Here is a 20,499-nt window from a genome sequence, read left to right on the forward strand (position 1 = left end):
CTATTTTCTGCAGCCACACTTGAGGAAGGCTGGCAGATAAGAAGGAGCAGATAGCAAGCGCCTGCCCTGAGCCACACATGGGCAGGGCGAGGAGATGAGGAAAGCTGTGCAATTTGCACGTGCACACGCACACACTTGCACATACACACACAAACACACACACCTACACACATACATGAGCATGACAGATGCAAGCACACACACAGGCACACACACACACACACACACACACACACACACACACACACACACACACACACACACACACATACACACATACATGCATACACACAGATGCAAGCATAACAGATGTGGCAAAAGGACGTGAACAACCGTCACACACACATCTTTCAAAATCCAACCTAAGGCACACGCATACACACACACACACACACACACACACACACACACACACACACACACACACACACACAAACACACACACACACACACACACACACACACACACACACACACACACACACACACACACACAAACACAAACACACACACACACAAACACACACTCACAAAGTTCTGCCAACTGCCAACAGCCCCCCCCCCCCCCCCCCCCCCCCCCACAGCCCCCTGTGTCAACTTCCCAGCATTCCCAGCTAATCTTCTCCATAATGGCACACCTGTCCTCGCTCGCTCGCTGCACCTCCTCCAGCAGAGAGGGAGGAGAAGGGGGGGAGGCAGGGGGCAGAGAGAGAGAAGGGGGAAAAGAGAGCGAGAGAGAGCAAGGAATGGAAAAGGGGGGTTTGGGAGAGTATTTGGTAAACCAGTGGGGTGTAACCTCAATATACAAAAAGAACATGGAGTGGAATGGGGTGTGTACGTTGCCATGGCAACAGAAACCAAGGCTACCGTCATTGCGGGATGTTAGGAACATTTCACATACTGGTTAACCTGGTGAAAGGCTAGGGGGACCGGGCTGGAGGGGGTGGGGGTGACACTGGATGGGGTAGGGTCACATGATGCTGCTGACTGGGCTGGGGGTTGGGGGTTTGTGGGGGTTTTGGGGGGGTTGGGCCTATCAGTGTGCAGATCGGGTTGTTGGGTCATATTATTATTGATCGCCAGGCATTATGTGGACAGCAGGAGAGTACACAAGGGGAAGAGAGGAATAAATTGCAGCCCCGGACTTCAAAGTCAGAAACTATGACATGGAGCCCGCAGGGAACAAAAGGCTGCCCTGGGCTGGATTATAAAGACTTGGCCCAAACAAGGGCTCACACAGCTATGGACAGACTGGGCCCCGAGAGACAGAACGGGGGCCGAGAGACAGACAGACAGACAGGGGCCGACAGACAGACTGAGGCCCGAGAGACAGAGAGTCGGATACAAAGACATCTAGAGACAATGTACACACAGAATACATAAAGGTGCTTAAAAGGGCCAGAGTAAGGGAATGAAAATAAATTAGAATTATATACTGTAAAACATTGCAGCATTATTATATTTTACAATTGTTTCACCTAGAGACTCACAGATGTTTCTTTTTTGGAGGATAAAAGGCTAATGAAAAAATTAGTCTTTGTCTCAGAAGGCTTTCAACTTCCATGATGAAACTGTAATTCGCTACCTCGTCCATTTTCACATTCATTAGGCCGTCATTGAATTATTATTCATAGCTTAGACGAGGATGTGATTAGTTCCCTAATAGGAGATAACAGCCAGAGCAACCGGGGAAATGAGGGGGAAAAAATGATTAAAACATTAAACCATTTCGACTGTTTCCTACGACCATCATTGTCTAATGTCTTGAAACTCTGAAAAAACCTGCCTAAAACCTCTAAAAAAGACACCATTTGCCAGGAACCATTGAAAATCGTGACTTTTTTGAGGCGTTTTGTTGGATTCTATTTCTAAGTTGCAAGACAAGTTTTGGGTTGACCTTTGTATTTTGACCTGAGTGTAATAGGCCAGGCCAACCCTTGGCTGGGTCCTGGCCGGGCTCTAGGACCGGTCGTCTGTCACTGTCTCCTTGTGACCGACTGGCTGGCTAGATGCTAGATAGTGAGATGGCTATCAGCCCAGCCGCAGCCTGCCGATAGCCATCTGGAATGTGTGACACTATGAAAAGAGACGAATCAACACGCGCCTCAACCTGCACACAGCCCCAGCCCGCAGGAGACGATAGAGGGGGGGGGGGGGGGGGGGGAGTTGTTGGGGGAGGAGGGAGAGGTGCGAGGTGAAGGTGGAGAAAGGACAAGAGGGAGGAAGGAGGGAATCAAAACTAAGGCGAGAAAAATTAAGAGAAATATAGCAGTTCAGAAAATAAGAACAAAAGAAGGAACAAGGGAAGGAAGGAGGGATGGAGGGAGAACAGCAAGGATGGAAGGAAAGGAGGAGGGGCTTAAAGGCAGGTGAAGATGAAGAGAGGAGTTCAGGAATCAAACAAACAGAGGCAGCGGGTGGGTGGGGGATGGACAGGACATGCAGTGGAAGATGGATGTCGGCAGGTGGGGGTGAGGAGGGGGGAAGGTCACTTGGTCCAATTTGAATGAAAAATGTTTCGCCTGCGGGGTGCGCTCATCTCTGCAGGGACCCCCAACCCTCTCTTTCCCTCTAGCCCTTTCTCCTTTGTACTCACTTGTTCTCTAACGACTGAATGAAAAACCTTGCTAGTCATCAACAAGGACTCGGGACAGTGGATTCAGCATGGAGGGGAGGGGGGGGGCGCACACAACTGTGTCCCAAGCTGTGTTATGAGCTCAAACACGCCTACAATCCCTGTTGGTTTTTACCCCCCCTCTCAACCCATTGCATTGTGGGATATGCTGGGACTGTTCGGCACGCAGATACAAAAGACAAACATAGAGATCAACACACTCGATCACACCCTCAATGGATTGTAAATAACAAAATATTGTGCTGTGTGGCCAGTTTTCATTTAAAATGGGAGTTCAGTCAGACACACATACACAGACAGACAGAAAGACAGGTGCAGCTAACTTATGAAACACAAAACAATCTATGCAGGCATCATCTACCATTATCCATTATCATCAAAGCCACCTCAGCCTCATTGATAGAAATCTGGGCAAACCAGTATGGACAGGACATCCCTTAACACATGTGTCTACATTTGCACAATTGGCTGGGAAATGCAGTGCAACAAAAATAAACATTTTGCCAGCTTAATTTAAGATTGTTAGGGTAAAACAAAAGATTGAGCAGTGAACCGCCAAGGACTGACCGACCATGATACCATGCGCTTAATAAAATAATAAATAAGAAGAACCAGGGAAGGGGGAAGGGCGAGCTGGGCCTAAGTGACTGGGGACGCCAAGCTTATCACATGGACCCCAGCGCCAGAGGACAGAGAGACGGGCCAGTCGGCCCCAATGTCAATGCTAATGGAGGCTACCGCATTCCAGAGAGAGAGAGAGAAAGGGAGACGGAGGAGCGGTTTTAGCACTACCCTCCCACCCCAAACATATCATAAGGACCAGTGCAAAAGTCTAGCTAGTAGAACAAACTATTATTAGTTATGGTTCGGGTGGGGAAGAAGTATGTATTATAAGAACGTAACCCCTGCCAACACATGTGTGTGTTGACACTGAAAGGTTTGCCGACAGTGAATAAGTCACTCTTAGTTGCTTTAGATAGAAGCTAATTAAATGACTAGTCCTACTATAAATATGTTATTGGCGGGGCTAAGCATTGGTTGGCGGTTGTTGAACCGTATTCAAGGACTCTCTGCTACTATGCTGGCACTACCAGCACCACCTCCTGCTTCCCAGGTCATCCAGCCTCTCCCTGCAGCTCCTCCTCTCACTCCTCTTTCGGTCCATCAGAGGTTCTGTGGAGATGTCTCCCCCCCCCCCTCCCTCTACGGGTGGCGAAAGAGGGAGGGAGGCGAGAAGCGGGGCGCTGGGGAGGGGAGTTGAGAAGCAGGGAGGAAGAGTGAGTGATAGTGTGGGAAAGGTTGGAGAAAGGGGAGGGGGGGAGCGTGGCTCTGAGGTATGGAGGAGGCGGATGGAAGGGAAAGACAGGAAGGGAGCGGGCGAGGGCATCGAGGGATGCAGCGGAGGAGTGTGAAGAAGCGGAGCGGGGGAAGGAGTAAACGCTGCAGATAAAGATGAAAAGAAGGAACATTGCCTTCCGGCCCCGCCCCCCCTGCGCCCCCGCAATCCCCTCCCCCCCCCCCCCCCCCGCCTCCTCTTCCTCTTCCTCTCATCCTCAACCTCTGCCTCACCCTCACTCTGGTTGAACAGAAAATCACTTTAAAGTTAGAGAAAAAGCGATGTGGAGGGGTTTCGTCACAAATTAGCACCGCCGAAGACGAAATGAATAAAGGAAGTTAATGTGGGATAGAGGAAATGTTGGAGTGAGGAGGGAGGGGGGGGGGGGCTGCATATCCTATCACTGGGTCTCTGTGATGAGAGAGAGAGAGAGAGAGAGAGAGAGAGAGAGAGAGAGAGAGAGAGAGAGAGAGAGAGAGAGCGAGAGAGAGAGAGAGAGAGAGAGAGAGAGAGAGAGAGAGAGAGAGAGAGAGCGAGAGAGAGAGAGAGAGAGAGAGAGAGAGAGAGAGAGAGAGAGAAAGAGAGAGAGAGAGAGAGAGAGAGCGAGGGAGAGACGGACAGCGAGATCCAGAGCAGAAGAGAAGAACATGAGAGAGATAGGAAGGGATGTGGTGTAGAATAAGAAAATGAGATGATTAGAACAGAAATGAGATTGAAAGCAAACATGACATTGTCAACCTTGTTTCAGTTAAAATAAAGCTAGAGATGCTGCCACCCCCCCCCCCCCCCCCCTTACCCCCACCCTCACTCACACACTTACACACTTAGACACACACCAATCATTCATTATTCATTGCAAAATCCATCCAAAGCCACATTGGGGGGCCAATCACAAACATGCATCTTCACATGAGTTGCGGAATGGAAAATGTGTTGAAAGACTCGTTCCTATGTGTTGACTCTTTCGATGTGATTTACATTCTGGCAGAATTAGCTTCGCGGCTTCGGCGTGAGTCACCGATATACGTGTGTAAGGAATGTGAGCCCCTTGGAGTACACTGTGGTCTTGTAATGATAAGGTTACAGTGCTACGCTCACACACTAGGGCCTGGGCAGGATGGGGCCCATGGGCCCTAGGGCCTCTTCTGACATTTGTGGTGGGTAGGGGGAGAATGTGAGTGTGTAAGTGGGCATGTGTGTGTGTGTGTGTGTGTGTGTGTGTGTGTGTGTGTGTGTGTGTGTGTGTGTGTGTGTGTGTGTGTGTGTGTGTGTGTGTGTGTGTGTGTGTGTGCGTGTATGACTGTGCGCGTGAATTTCCATGTTCAATGTGGCCAATACATTTGCTTGCCCAGACAGGTATGAGAGGAAAGATGAGCGAGGGGGGAGAGCGAGGGAGGACCCGACATGGGGAACAGGCTGCTGCACAGAGAGGCAAAGGAATATGTGGAGTAGCCCAGTTGGCGGAGCGAGGATTTTAGAAGCTGTCAATCATCCCCGAGATTCTCCGGAATTTTCCCTCACCTGGGCTCCCGAGTTCCAGGTATGCGATGACAGCCAGGGGGGACGGGGACAGGGGGGCGGGGGGGGAAGAGGGATGGGATGGGAGCAGGGAAGTCAGCCTTATCAAATGCGTTTCAATAATGAGCTGTGGACAACAGGCCGAGGTGGCAGGGAGGGGGCGGAGGGCTGGGGGGTTGGGGGGATTCTCTGAGGTACCAGTGTCCATGCCGGCTCACCGAAGACACACTGAGATTGTAGTGGATCTTTATATCAAGGTACGACAGAGAGCGAACCTTAAATCTGAGCACCGCGTGTATCCCGTCCCCAGGAGTGATTCCAATCTACCGGGTTTGCAACTGAATCCATCTATAATAGCGCCCCCCACACACACACACACACGGATATATAATATATTCACCTCAGAACCTAGCGAAAATGCAAAATAGTGGTCGCAGGCATGAATAATACTTCCCCACCTTGGCTGTGACTGTGAAAACAGATCGTAAATCTGCGACGATGCTGTTGTTTCTTCATCCTTCCGCGTGTTTTCCAAAAGCCAGATGCAAATATAAACAAACAACTGTTGAACCAACGGCTGGCGGTGTCTCTAGCGAGGGTGGCTGATTAGCATTAGCTGTGGGCGGAGGCTGGCCCGCGCTGATAGGAAGACCCCGGCCTGGCGGTCCGATGCCAGCCAGCCAATCATCTGGATATTGTTTCATGTTTGCACTGCCGGCCCTGGCTGCCCTGTGAAAGTCAACTGACTGATAATCTGCGGCTGGGCCCCCGTCCATTGTTGGGCGTGCGGGCAAAGAACAGGGGAGAGAGAGTGAGAGAGAGAGCAAGACAGAGAGAGAGAAAGGGAGAGAAGAGAGAGAATGCAGCAGCAGAGAGAGGGGATTAGTTCAAAGGCATGGAGAAAAGAGCAGAAACATTGCAAAAATGCCAAGCAAAGGGGAGAACAATATCAAAGGAGGCGAAGAAGGCTGAGCTAATGGTAGCCAATGGTAGAGGATCAACGAAATGGAAGAAGAATAGAAACATGAAGGAGAAAGAAAGAGAGCCAAAGCACAAGCAAGGGCGAGAAAGTGTGAGCGAACGAGAGAGAGAGAGAGAGAGAGCGGGAGAGAGAGAGAGCGGGAGAGGGGTGCAGACTGTGTTGTTAGTCAATGTGAGGAACTTGATCTAGCAGGCCAAATTTATCCAGCTGTCTCCCTAGCTCTGTCAAGACACAAGACCCCATGGTCTGTGTGACTCTGCTGGGGGGTTAGGGGAGGAAGAAAGGAGGGGGAAAAATGAGCAGATGTATAACCACAGGTAGCAAGGTATGTGGTAGGGGCAGTTTGGCTACCGATCGGTGCGGACATAAGGTGGACATCACCTAGCATGTAGCATTTCTCATTGAAACACAAGCTGATGCTAGCATTAGCTGAGAGTTCCTGTGCCACAACAGTGCTTGGCTCGGGACTAGGGTTTCCTCGGTCGTGCCAACGGTGAGCCTGGCGTTAACGCTTTCCTGAACCGCTACACCAACCGCCCCGGATCTCGACTGGAGCCAGCTGGACACACACACACACACACACACGCACACACGCGCACACGCGCCAGCAGAACATGGGGTAAGGCTGGCAGTCAGGGTGTGTGTGTGTGAGAAGCCACGGAGAAGAGGAGGTACGAGCTGCTAGTTGGCTTTCTCTGCCCGGTGTGCTTTTTTGTGTGCTTTTGTGTGTGCTTTTGTGTGTGTGTGTGTGTGTGTGTGTGTGTGTGTGTGTGTGTGTGTGTGTGTGTGTGTGTGTGTGTGTGTGTGTGTGTGTGTGTGTGTGTGTGTGTGTGTGTGTGCGCCAACGGGCACCAGCCATGCCGTCTCTCTCTCTTGTATTATACAGTGCCAACTGGACCACGAGGATCAGGGAGCCATTGTGATACACACACACACACAACTCCAGAGGGCTTGAACATTATATACAGTATATATATATATATTTAGAGGGAGAGGGAGTGAGAGTGAGAGTGAGAGTGAGAGAGTGAGTGAGTGAGTGAGTGAGTGAGTGAGTGAGTGAGTGAGTGAGTGAGAGAGAGAGAGAGAGAGAGAGAGAGAGAGAGAGAGAGAGAGAGAGGGGGAGAGGGAGGGAGAGAGAGAGAGAGAGAGAGAGAGAGAGAGAGAGAGAGAGAGAGAGAGAGAGAGAGAGAGTGAGAGAGAGAGAGAGAGAGAGAGAGAGAGAGAGAGAGAGAGGAGAGAGAGAGAGAGAGAGAGAGAGAGAGAGAGAGAGAGAGAGAGAGAGAGAGAGAGAGAGAGAGAGAGAGAGAGGGTTAGATCTCTAGGAACAAAGTTCGAAAAGAGTAACAAGTGTAACAGGGAGCGGTTGAAGGAGAGATGGAAAGAAAAAGTGTCAGTGCGGAAGGAGAACAGAAAACAGATTTGAGGGCCCTCCTAGTGCCCTATCTCCAGCTGGTGCAGCCATCGATGTGGGGGAGAACTCCAGGAGCGATAACACACACACACACACACACACGCCTATTAATATCCCCTGATATGTCCGGATTGCAGTTCAGGTTGAGCTCTCTGCGTTTTTCACATGCTTCTGACAGGCCCACCAGCCCTGCCTGATGGGCGCCCACACACACAGTGCACCCCGTCCCACAACCGGTACCACCTCGCCCTGTCACATATATTTAAGCACACACACACACTCACATTCACACGGTGAGCTGCACACACACTACACACACACACACACACACACACACACACACACACACACTCACTCAGTTAAGTTATTAACTGAGCCTCCGTTCACTTCCCAAAGCTTCACATCTCCATTCTATTCATTCCCTTTTGTCTTACTCGATCTCACCCTCTCATTGAAGTCTCTCTCTCTCTCTCTCTCTCTCTCTCTCTCTCTCTCTCTCTCTCTCTCTCTCTCTCTCTCTCTCTCTCTCTCTCTCTCTCTCTCTCTCTCTCTCTCTCTCTCTCTCTCTCTCTCTCTCTCTCTCTCTCTCCCCTCCATATCTCCCTCTCTACCCCGCTCTCTCTTTCTGCCTCTCTCCCTCCTCTCTCCCTCCTCTCTCCCTCCCCTCTCCCTCCCCTCTCCCTCTCTTATGTGTAATCAGGCCTGCATTAATACCTGCATTCCAGCAGCCAAGTGGAATGTCTTAACAATGTGGCCCTGTTCAGGTAAACCCAGGGGGCAGACAGACAGACAGACAGACAGACAGACAGACAGACAGACAGACAGACAGACAGACAGACAGACAGACAGACAGACAGACAGACAGACAGACAGACAGACAGACAGACTGACTGACTGACTGACTGACTGACTGACTGACTGACTGACTGACTGACTGACTGACTGACTGACTGACTGACTGACTGACTGACTGACTGACTGACTGACCGAGAGAGGGGAAGGGGAAGAGTCAGGGAAGGGATGGATGGTGTAGGAAAAGTAACAATATTCTTCGATGACAGAAAAGCGAGACAGAGCAATAGAGGGAGTAGAGAGTAGGAGATCACTGAAAAATGCATCAGAGGAGCTGCAGTGGATTTCCCCCTCTGGGCTCCATGGGAGTAGTGGGCACTGATGCACTTCTTCACTATCAAGTGCAACTCCTCCTCGTTCATAACCATGGTAGGGGATGTTGACCAGGCCTCTCTTCACAGTTTCACATACACATGGTACCACAGAGAACCACTTACAGTCTCACGCATACTTACATATACAAATTCCACGCTCATAAAACAGCTCTTTAAAAAACACACATTAAACACAACTCGTCGGTTGAAGTGGAGAGTGCACGAAACCACATGTGCTTCGTTATTTATTCATGTATTTATTTATTATTTATCTAAGTAATAGTCTTTCCAAATACATTGACTTGGATTCATCCTCATTGGTCAAAAAGGCATTTGATTCTAGAGATCTAATCTGACCGGATCTTGGTGGGAGAGAGAAATTATGAAAAATTATGATAGCTATCCATCCACCATCGCTCCCTTCAGCCCCCCCCCCCCCCCCCCCCCCCCCCCCCCCCCCCCCCACACCCCTCCCCCTCAGCCTGCTTTGTCAGCCGGTATAATTGAACATGTGTCCTCTCTGCCCCTGTGATTAACCGGCCCCGCCCTCACACAATGATTTCATACACGATGCATGCACATGCATGCAAATTGCTATTTGAGAACGGCTGCTCTTACGCTTAATTCATCCATTATTTTCTGGAACATCCCCCCCCAACCCCAAATGTGTGTGTGTTCAGGGGTTCAAGGGTGAAGAATGGGGATTGATTGAAGACCCTCAGGCAGTCAGTCCCAGGCTCTGTCTAAAACGGCCTGTGAGACCCAACTCCTTCTTATGGGACCTCCACACACTGAAGAACAGACTGAGACTATATAAATAAACACTAAAGGTTTTATAATCGAATCGAACCAATGGCAAAGAGCTACATTTAGCTGTGCTGAAGCAGGACAGGGTAATGTTGCAAACCCACAATTAGTTTAGCTGCTCATAACGAGACGTCGGCTGGGTTCCATAGTCTCCAGGTCAGACATTAGCTGTACAATAGCCACCCATCACCCTGTTTGTTCTGCACTTCTAACAGGGCCTGTCATTGGGAATCATTTAGCCGTCCGTGGAGTCATCATACAATAGGACGCTATTGATTGGGGATTAAGTATTCAGTCACATGAAGGGACGAGCGGGTAACTCTGCCTCCCGATTGGATCAAACAAGGCTTTGAAATCCGAACCTGCTTGCGTTACTGGAACACACATAATGTGACTCATGTTGTTGTTGCATTGTTCACTTCGGATTGTTTTGGGTTACATGAGGAGGATCACAAAATGCAAAAGATAAGTACCTCTCAATAGTCGATTCTATCAACCACAGTGAAATGTACTCCCAAATGTTGATTTCATAAAGTAACCGTGCCATACAAAGACAGTTTTACTCCTCATCGCAGGGAACTGACAAGGTACTAACTCTCATTTGGTTGGAGCTCCCAGATTACTGGATCTGTCAGTCAAACAAAAGCATATTAAAATCAGGCCCACACCCTGTTCGAGACCCCCCATTGGCTCCTTCTGGCAAGGCCATTGTGATGATGATTAGACAGCACATGGTCGGGACGTCTCTGTCACAGAGGAGGGATGGATGATGGATGGAAGGCTAGAGGCTGAGGTGGAGGAGGAGGAAACATGGGTGACATATTGGGAGAAAGGACAGGCTGTATGAAATGGGGTAATTTCCAGACCAGTTATGGAAACAGAATAATCGAGGGGTGAGGAAAGACAAAATGGATACGAATATGTGATAACGTTGAAACTTAAGGCAGAACCAACCTAGAAGGAAAAAATGAAGGCTGAATGCCGAGCCCGAGTTCACGATGAGACTTGAGGGAGGCACATTGACACTCAGTAACTTGAAGCCTGCTGCTTCTCAAATTCAAGTTCACACAAACCAAGTCAGGCGAAAGAAAAAACATTGGCTGGTGTGGTCCTGATTCCAGGGCCGCTTGGGTAAATGACACCTCTGTAAAAAATAAAACAAAGGTGGGCTATATCCTTAGGCCAATCACCTGAGTGCCTCGCTGTGGGGGGGAGAGCAGGGGCAGATCGGCTCTCTGTTGCTCCCCCCCTAGCTCTCAGGTAACCGGGAAAACCCCCGCAATCTCACGCAGACATGAAGTCATGCAGAGGAACAAAACCACCATGAACACACAACCACACACACACGCATACACTCACCCGTAAGAACCCTTACAACAGCTTCCAACTGTGGGTAAAACAGCCCAAAGCAAATGCCAGCCTTTTTTCCACCCCCACACACACCCCCACACACCCCACACACCCCCCCACACACACACACACACACACACACACACACACACACACACACACACACACACACACACACACACACACACACACACACACACACACAAAAACCCACCCACACTCTCCAGCGTCCACCACCTCCCTCTCCCCCCGTTCACTCCAGCGTGGAGAATTAATGTTCACACATAAAGTGCTGTCCTTTTCTTCCCCACACCGGTCCCCCCGGCCCTGTTAAAGCAATAAGAACCGTTGTCAAACAGTGACCAGCGTCGCCAAAGAGGTTAACTGCGGCTGCTTAACCATTAACTACATTAAAAACCACGGCTCAAGACAGGGAGCACCGGAATGTTCTCTGACAAACACAGAAGAGGAGATTGGAGCTGAAACAGGGGTTTCGAGTTCTGTAGAGCAATCCTCATCGCTTGTTTCTTCCTGCCATCTTTTGTGAGAGTAAAATCCCTGTGCACACACACACACACACGCGCACACAAACTCATGTGTGCCCAAGCGTGCATGTATGACCCACACACACATTGTTCCGTGGCTGAGTGACCTGTTGTCCCTGGTTGTTATCGCTGTAAGACCAAGGTGAGGTGGGAAACACAAAACTCCTTCACACCAGCATACCCCCACCACAAACGCATTCAATATAGAACCACTACCTACCACACAGAAACCTTGGGTTTGGGGGAGGGTGTTCAGGAAGCCCACAGTAAATAGAGTCAGAAGAGCATCTTTTGAAGCAGGCAGTTTTAAGTTATTTCAAAAGATCCTCTCTTGAAGCCTACGGTTTTAAATTATTTCACAAGAACGTCTCTGGAAGCGTGTTGAAAAATGTAACATCACTGGTTTGCTCGAAATCAATTCGGGCATTCATGACTTTTCTCATTGATATTCTGAAGATTGAAGCGTGTTTTTCCAGCTGCGCTTTTCAACCACTACTATCTGAAGCGATAAACAAGTCTGCCTCATACTACGGGGGAAAAATAACCAGCCAGCCACATTCTGCTTGCCTGTCTCCCACCAGGACAAACCAGTGGTGCAGAAAGACACAGGATGGTAATGGAACCCAAGAGCCTGGGTGGCGGGGCAGAGAGTGGACTCGGGGGCCGTTGTGTTCCTCAACGGCTGTTGGGGAGGGGCAACTGTTGACGTCTGTGGAGCAACAGCTTGTGTGTCTCCCGGCGGAGCGGCGGACGGGCCCAGCAGTCAGCCAAGCACGCAGACGGGTAAGAACCATGCAGGGGTTAGGATTTCTTCCTAGGCTGCCAGGAAAATGATCCACCGACCCCCTCCTCCACCACGCCCCTCTGGCTTCAGATCCAGGCTTTTCCACGACATTCCCCATTCCTAATTGGCAGCGATCATTCCTGACATATTTGCCCGTTCATTATTTGAATGCCCATTCCCCCCTTGTCCCCCTCCCCTTCCATTCTATGTGACTGATTGAAGCACAAGTGGGCCAGATATACAGTAGTAGAATGAAGTGCATTATGGCCGCCATTTTGATGAACAGAACCACCTGTCCTGCATTGTGCAGACACAGCGCGCTGAGCAGTGCTAGTTCCTCCCTTATCGGAGGTGGGAGAGACAAGCATTTAATGATAACACTTGCCAGTTTATGTGGACAGGTATGGGGAGAGCTGCTGTCCAAATCTGTCGCTGTAGTGCAGGGCTTATCACAATGGACGGCCCACAGAGTGCTCTTAGCTTCCTCCTGCTACTGCTCTCCTCCCACAAATGCAATGGCAGCACTTAACCCTGTCCGCCCGGAGAGATTTTTAAATTTTCCGTCCTACCCAGTATCCTCCCAAATCATACACAGCTCCAAAAAGGGGTTTGAATACACCCATTAGTATTACAGGCGTACTCACACACAGGCACAAATACACACAATGGAACCATTCCTTTCAAGGCTACACTTAATAATTCCTATTACCCATCTTTTCCTCAGCTATCATTTCTCCTCTCCTTACCCCCACACACACCCACACACACAAACACACACACACACACAGACACACAAACACACAAACACACACACACACACACACACACACACACACACACACACACACACACACACACACACACACACACACACACACAAACACACACACACAAACAGACCCCATCCAGGATCCATCTGCCTTTCCCTGCATGCTCCCCGGCTTCTAATTCCTGTTTCTTCAACCTCCATTTGAATCGGGACAGCCTTGGACCAAAGAAACCGCCTGCATCCCTTTTCTCTCTCTCTAAGTCTCTCTCGCTGTCTCTTTGTGTCTATTTATCGCTCTCTCTCAGCTGCTGTTTCCCATGCGTCTCCCTCACCAACAAACTGTACCGGGGATGTTAACCATAAAGCCTATATACAGCACATGTTTGGATAATTGCCATTGGAAAATGATTCAATTTCGTGTGCGTCTCTAATGAAATAGCATTTGCTTTGATTATGTGAGAACGTGGTCGTGTGCTGCGTGATACGGTCATGCGCCGGGGGAGTAGATCCGCGTCTGCGCGCTGATAATAACGGTGCCAACCAGCTGCTTAAACCAGGCAGCATTAAGATACAAAGAAAGCAGACAGTGGTGGACAAGAGGCAGCAGATGCTGTGGACAGCGCGCTGGAATGTTTGCCTTGGAAGAGGAAACCCGCAGTGTTTGAATGGCAAGGGGCTGTCACCATTATTTAAAAATCATCAACACTGGCAATAAATCTGCTGCTGTAACAGCCCCACGGGGTGGCCCTTGAAAAAACACATTCTGACCCCAAACCCTATCTCCTCTCCTCCTCTTAACACACAGCAGGCAATCTTCCTTCCCCACAAGAGGCCGGGTTGTAAACTATGCACCACGCACAAAGGCACAGTAGCACACACACAGCGTTCACAAACAGACACACACAAGAACACACGCACACACACACACACCCATTGACAACATGTATAGGGTTGAAAAGACAAAAATCTAGGTTGCATGTTAATGTGACAGAGGGGAAGGGGAAACAGACCGATCGGGAGACAGAGAAACAGACAAAGGAAAGAGCAGAGACGCAGTATAAGCGCGATGGGACCACAGATAAAGCTAATCTGAACTAAAACGACTCATGGATATCAATGAGTACCTGTGGCTGTGTGTGTGCGTGTGTGTGTGTGTGTGTGTGTGTGTGTGTGTGTGTGTGTGTGTGTGTGTGTGTGTGTGTGTGTGTGCGTGTGTGCGTGTGTGCGTGTGTGCGTGTGTGTGTGTGTGTGTGTGCGTGTGCAGGTCTGTGCCTGTTCATGCATGTGTGTGTGCGTGTCCGTGCCTGCCGTAATCACAGCTTCAGCTCCTCCTTTGAAGAGCTTGTGAGGAGGGTAGCAGGATTAAATGGGAGCGGTGGGGTAAATCACCCCGGCTAGATGACTTTAAACTGGGATTAAACGTGCGGGCTCCAGACTACCGCTCCATGCCTAGGTGCCCTCCGGCGCCAACTGCCAGCTCAACAAACAAACCAGAACCTTATCAAACTCCTCTAATTAGACCTCAAGTGTACTGAGAGAGAGAGAGAGAGAGAGAGAGAGAGAGAGAGAGAGAGAGAGAGAGAGAGAGAGAGAGAGAGAGAGAGAGAGAGAGAGAGACACGCACACACACACAGATTTCAAAGACAAAATTCCTCTTTCCTGATTCAAGCTGTTCTTACTCATTGGGTGTGTTCGAAACCGCCTACTTGCTTACTGCTTACTACCTACTAAATATTTGGCTTACTTCTCGAATCCTTAAATAATGATTGAGTAATCCATTTGAGTAATCGACGTTCAGAAGACCGTCCTTACTTAACCACCTCAGATGACGTGAATCAAATGACGTGTCAATAACCTACCGGCCGGGCGCCGTTAATAAATATTATAAATAAATATATAAACGTCACATTTAACGTCCCAGTACACCTTCAACCTAAGGATTTGCGGTGATATGTTAAAACAATTATTAAACAATTATTAAAAGCACTGCTGCTGCGGCTCCCCGTTTAGCGCCATTGCTTCCACTGTTCTTTTGAATAGACGCAGTGCATTCTGGGGCGGTTGAGTACGTCTAGTAAGCTAGCGATGCTTACTCAAAATCTTTCCGGAAGTAGAAGACATTCGGATACTACTCGCTTACCTAAACTCGCTTACTAAGTTCTCGCTTACTCAATTTGACGTCATAGTTAGTAGGAGTAGTAAGCAAGTACGCGGTTTCGAACACACCCATTGACTGCACTCTGCTGCCCTTCCTTAACAGGCCAATGTTAAACAGGCCATCATTTGCGTGTTCAGCTGACCGAAACCCAGGCAAGCCACAAAAATGCACCCAATGTGTAAACGGACCACAGTCACCCTGCAAACAAACACACACACACACACACACACACACACACACACACACACACACACACACACACACACACACACACACACACACACACACACACACACACACACACACACACACACACACAGACACACAGATTCACACCCACACCCACACACATACATGGACAAGTGGTCTCAAGCAAGCTTCCGGAGGAATGCCACTAATTCCCCCACTAGAATGAACATGGAATGAGCAAACACACACACACACACACACACACACACACACACACACACACACACACACACACACACACACACACACACACACACACACACACACACTCAGACCCACACACCTACACTTACACCTATACACACACCCACACAATGTGTGTGTTGGTGTACACCATGGCATGAATCACCTCAATAATTACCTCCCCACCGCCCCTCTCCCCCTAGAGGGCTAAATGACAAGGGTCACAATGTGAACTAGCACTCTTAAAGCAGTGGCCATCAATCTGTCAGTCCCAGCCTGCTAGAGTAACACCCTTATGCAATGCCAGGCATGCATCTCTGCAGGGCGTGCTTAGTGTGTATGTGCGGATGTATGCTTCAATGTACAATGTACTTTGTTCATGGGGTTCACACATGTAAGTACACCAAGTGAGTGTGTGTGTGCTTGTGTGGGTGTGTGTGTGTGTGTGTGTGTGTGTGTGTGTGTGTGTGTGTGTGTGTGTGTGTGTGTGTGTGTGTGTGTGTGTGTGTGTGTGTGTGTGTGTGTCTGTCGGTGTGTGTGTGTGTCGGTGCGTGTGTTTGTGTAAGTGTGTGTGTTTAACGTGTGCAAGAGTGTGTGTGTGTGTTTGTGTGTTCAGAAACTAAGGTTGTATGAGCGAGCGAGTATGTGTGAGAGAGTAGGTGTGTAGGTGTGCGTGTGGGTGTGTATGTGTGTGTGTGTGTGTGTGTGTGTGTGTGAATAGTGGGGGGAAGTAAGCTCTTGTGTCTTGGAGCAGACCCCTAAGTCCTCTACCTGCGCAAACACGTCCTGACCGAGAAGACTTCATGCCTTTGGCTCTCATCCGGAATCCTAAGCGTGCCTGGCTGCTCACTAGTGGAAAACTAAACTGGAAGCAGAAACACACACCAGCTCATCCCGGAGATGGCCGGTGAAAGAGGCCCCCACCACCTTGACGTTTAGCTCCTCCTGGTTAAATGGCTGTTTATCTGGCCTAATACCATAATAATTACACATGGCAGCAGGGGGCGAGCGTTTGATGCTGGGCTGGCTATGTGTGTGTGCGTGTGCGTGTGCGTGCGCGTGCGCGTGTGTGTGTGTGCGTGCGTGCGTGCGTGGAGGAAGAGGGATATTAAACAGGAGGGAAATGGGTGTGACCCTCAGGGATGGGGCAGACAATGAAGCCGGCGCTGTGCGTTAAGAGGGTTACACCTTGACCTCAGCCGAAGCTTGTCGCTGTGATTCTGGCCGCCGCCTCTTGACTACTTTTAACTCTGCCTCACTCTCCCTCTTTCTCTGTCTCTCTGTCTCCCCCTCTTCTATCCCTCTCTATCACTAGCAAATGTGTTCTTCGACCCGGCGAATATGAGATGTTAAAGTTGTTATGTTGAAAAGTTTATGACTGTGTGTGTTACAAACTTCAAGACGTTTTTCAGATCAGACCGGGGGAGAGGGGAAGCCCCCTCGGAGATGAAGTCGTATATTACATGATGTCGCTGGTGTTTCTCTCTGGTTGACACCAGTGGGAAAGCCTCCCTGGCATGCCAGGAATATGGAAAAAGGGGACATTCACTGACGTGCCTGTGCGAGCTGGTCAAGGGTCAAGGTTTGAGGTTCAGGCACTCAAAAAGAAGCCCGGGCGATGCGGTGTCTGAGTTACCACCTGAGACACGCCCTATGGACCACATGATCCACATGGAGCCCTGCTGGAACGATGTGGGGATGATCTACCCTGTTTACCACTAATGAAAATGTATCCCGTCCTCTTTAGTCATGCAACATGGACGTTGGGAGTGCGTCAGTGTGTGAGTGTGATCTGGGGACTGGTGGAAATGCGGGGCTTTGGGAGTCCTACTGGCTCACAGCTAGGGGCTATTCTTAGAGCAGACCCCGGCCAGCAGAGAGAGGAAGAGTTGCAAAATAGAGTTGGTGTGAGAGAGTGGGAGAGTGACACAGATAGACAGAGAGAGAGATACAGATGGAGAGAGAGAGGGATAGGCTGTGATTTTACCAAAGAGGGTCATTTGTCTAGCATTATCTTGTCTTTGTTTCTAAAGTGCATTGGGAGGGAAAAAAAAGCTCTTTAATTCACTGTACAGCTGTACTCTTGCTTGCCAAGCACATTTAAGAGCATTATGGGGGGAGGGAGAGGAACAGAGAATGAGAGAGAGAGAGAGAAAGATAGAGAGAGAGAGAGAGAGAGAGAGAGAGAGAGAGAGAGAGAGAGAGAGAGAGAGAGAGAGAGAGAGAGAGAGAGAGAGAGAGAGAGAGAGAGAGAGAGAGAGAGAGAGAGAGAGAGAGAGAGAGCAAGAGAGAGAAAAAACGAGAGAGAGAGAGAGGGAGAGAGGAGAGAGAGAGAGAGAGAGAGAGAGAGAGAGAGAGAGAGAGAGAGAGAGAGAGAGAGAGAGAGAGAGAAAGAGAGAGCGAGAGAGCGAAAAAACGAGAGAGAGAGAGAGAGAGAGAGAGAGAGAGAGAGAGAGAGAGAGAGAGAGAGAGAGAGAGAGAGAGAGAGAGAGAGAGAGAGAGAGAGAGAGAGAGAGAGAGAGAGAGAGAGAGATGTGCGGATGAACTATTAAATCAATGCACTGAACAGCTGTATGGAGAGAGACATACAGGGTGCAACATGTCTTTCAATTACAGGGAGGCCTTTTATGAGGACAGGCTCATACAGAGGCTCCACAAAGAACAGACAGAATGCCCGTAGCCCGCCTCCCAGACCAGGTGAGCACTGGGTGGGGAGAGGGAGTAGGGTGGGGGCTGAGGGATGAAAAGGATGGCAAAACATTTTTGTGTGCCTTAGACAGAGAGGGGGGGGGGGGGGTGAACAAGAGGGAGGAGGGAGAGAACCCTTCTGCGCAGACAGACAGACATTTTGGAAAACACGGATTTCAAAAATCTAAAACCAATTAAAAGGAAAAATTAAACTACATTGAGGTTTGTGTGTATTCAGAGGCGAATCGCCCAGCTACCTAAACACAGATTGTCCATGGTTTGACTTTTGTAGTAGTAGTTTAAACATTTGACTGAATAAACAGCAAATGTTATACGGAGGGATAAACAGAACAATTTGACCAAGAAGGGCAACAAAAAATGCACATGCATTATATTGGCTGTATTAAAAATGTAAAAAATATTTTAAAAAAAATAAGGAAAGAACCACGTCAAGTTGCCGATAGGCAAAACGCTGTAAGGTCCCGCTCGCAGAGATCATAGATCAGGTTTCTGCTCCAATAGCGGACCTTCGTCGGGCGCATGAGGGGGGGAACCGTGAACTGCGGTCTGCTGGATTCAAACAGAGCGCAGCTCCCGTGCAGGGGGCTTCCCAGCCTAACTACAAACAACTCAATCCACCCCTTCATCATAACGCAGTTTTACAAGGGTGCAATCCGAGGTTGCCAGTTATTTCTGCTATTTCGACACAACTCCGTTTCAGTTGTGCCTAGATAACTGTTACACATAGGCCTAACTGTTACACATACACCGCACCTTTTTTTTTCAAGAAGAGCGGGGCGCTTTTTTTCTTTTCTTTTTTGCACCTGCTTCCATGGTTTTTGTTTTTTTCCAGGTCTAGTCGACACGAACAGGTTGAATGTGTCCCGTTCGAAAAATCAAAGCTGGACACAAGTGCATCGCGCGGATACAACTTTGACCAAAGTAAAGGAGGTATGATGACTCTTAGTGGCGAGGTAAAACCACATAGAGCTCTTGGCGCAACAAAACGCAAAGAAGTCTACTAAAAAAGTATCAACGATAAATAGAGCAAAGTTCCGAAAGAAATGTACTGGTGCCGCAGACAAATAATTGAGGGAGTGATTAATTCAATTCAACTTACCTCGCATAGTCACAAGTAGCAAGGTGCACACGAGCGAAAAGCGTCCAAACGTTATCCCGTCCATGGTTCTTTTGAACTTTTTCTTCGGGTCGCTGCCGTCTGTTTTAGCTGAAGAATGTGTAAATCTAGCAGCAGCGCGTCTTTTCAATGCCTCTTGAGCTCTCTCCCTCTTTCTCTCTCACTCAGTAAAGCAAGCCCCTTCTTCAGCAAACACACAACACACACACATACACAGTGAAAGAAATCTGATGCCGGTAGCAGTCTTGGTTGATATATTTGCACAAAAGGTACCCCCCCCCCACCCGTCCCCCAGCCTCCTCCCTCCCCCTATATCAGAAGCCCTCCTCCTCCCTCTCTGCCGCTCCACACATCAGTGGTCGTGAAAAGACCTGACTGACTAATCGCGTAGTGGTAGAAGCCCGGCGGGACTTTTAAAAGTTCCAAGTGTTTCGTTTCGTCGTTGTGACCCAGTTAAATTGTGAAAATAATAAGCATGTACGATTATCAATATTATACGAAAGAGGATTAGGGCCACATGTGGTTCTTTTTTTGAGTTCTGAGTTTAAAGTCAAAATTCTGAGATAAAAGTCAGAATTCTGACTATAAACTCAAAAGAATTAGGTGCCACATGTGCCCCTAATCCGTTTTGGGCTTTAACACACTACCTAAGAAGTACAGCATTTGTTTATTCTATTTGAATAGGACGCAGTTGACAGGTTAGTTTGGTGAACATCACAATCAAACATGACATTTTGGCAGACGTCAACAACATACCATACATTCCTAGACATGTAATCC

At 49.0% G+C, this 20,499-nt stretch overlaps 1 protein-coding gene across 1 annotated transcript in view; it reads right to left on the reverse strand.

The window, feature by feature from the left end:
- bcam (basal cell adhesion molecule (Lutheran blood group)) overlaps positions 1-19,988 on the reverse strand; it is a 54,845-nt gene extending 34,857 nt beyond the window's left edge. The window contains exon 1 of the mRNA XM_030369655.1: positions 19,702-19,988. Within this exon, the coding sequence (XP_030225515.1) occupies positions 19,702-19,765 (64 nt within the window). The 5' untranslated portion in view covers positions 19,766-19,988. The remainder of the gene's footprint in view (positions 1-19,701) is intronic.
- Positions 19,989-20,499: the final 511 nt, after the last annotated feature.

This window comes from Gadus morhua, chromosome 11 (assembly GCF_902167405.1).
Source record: "Gadus morhua chromosome 11, gadMor3.0, whole genome shotgun sequence".
NCBI classification, from domain to species: domain Eukaryota; kingdom Metazoa; phylum Chordata; class Actinopteri; order Gadiformes; family Gadidae; genus Gadus; species Gadus morhua.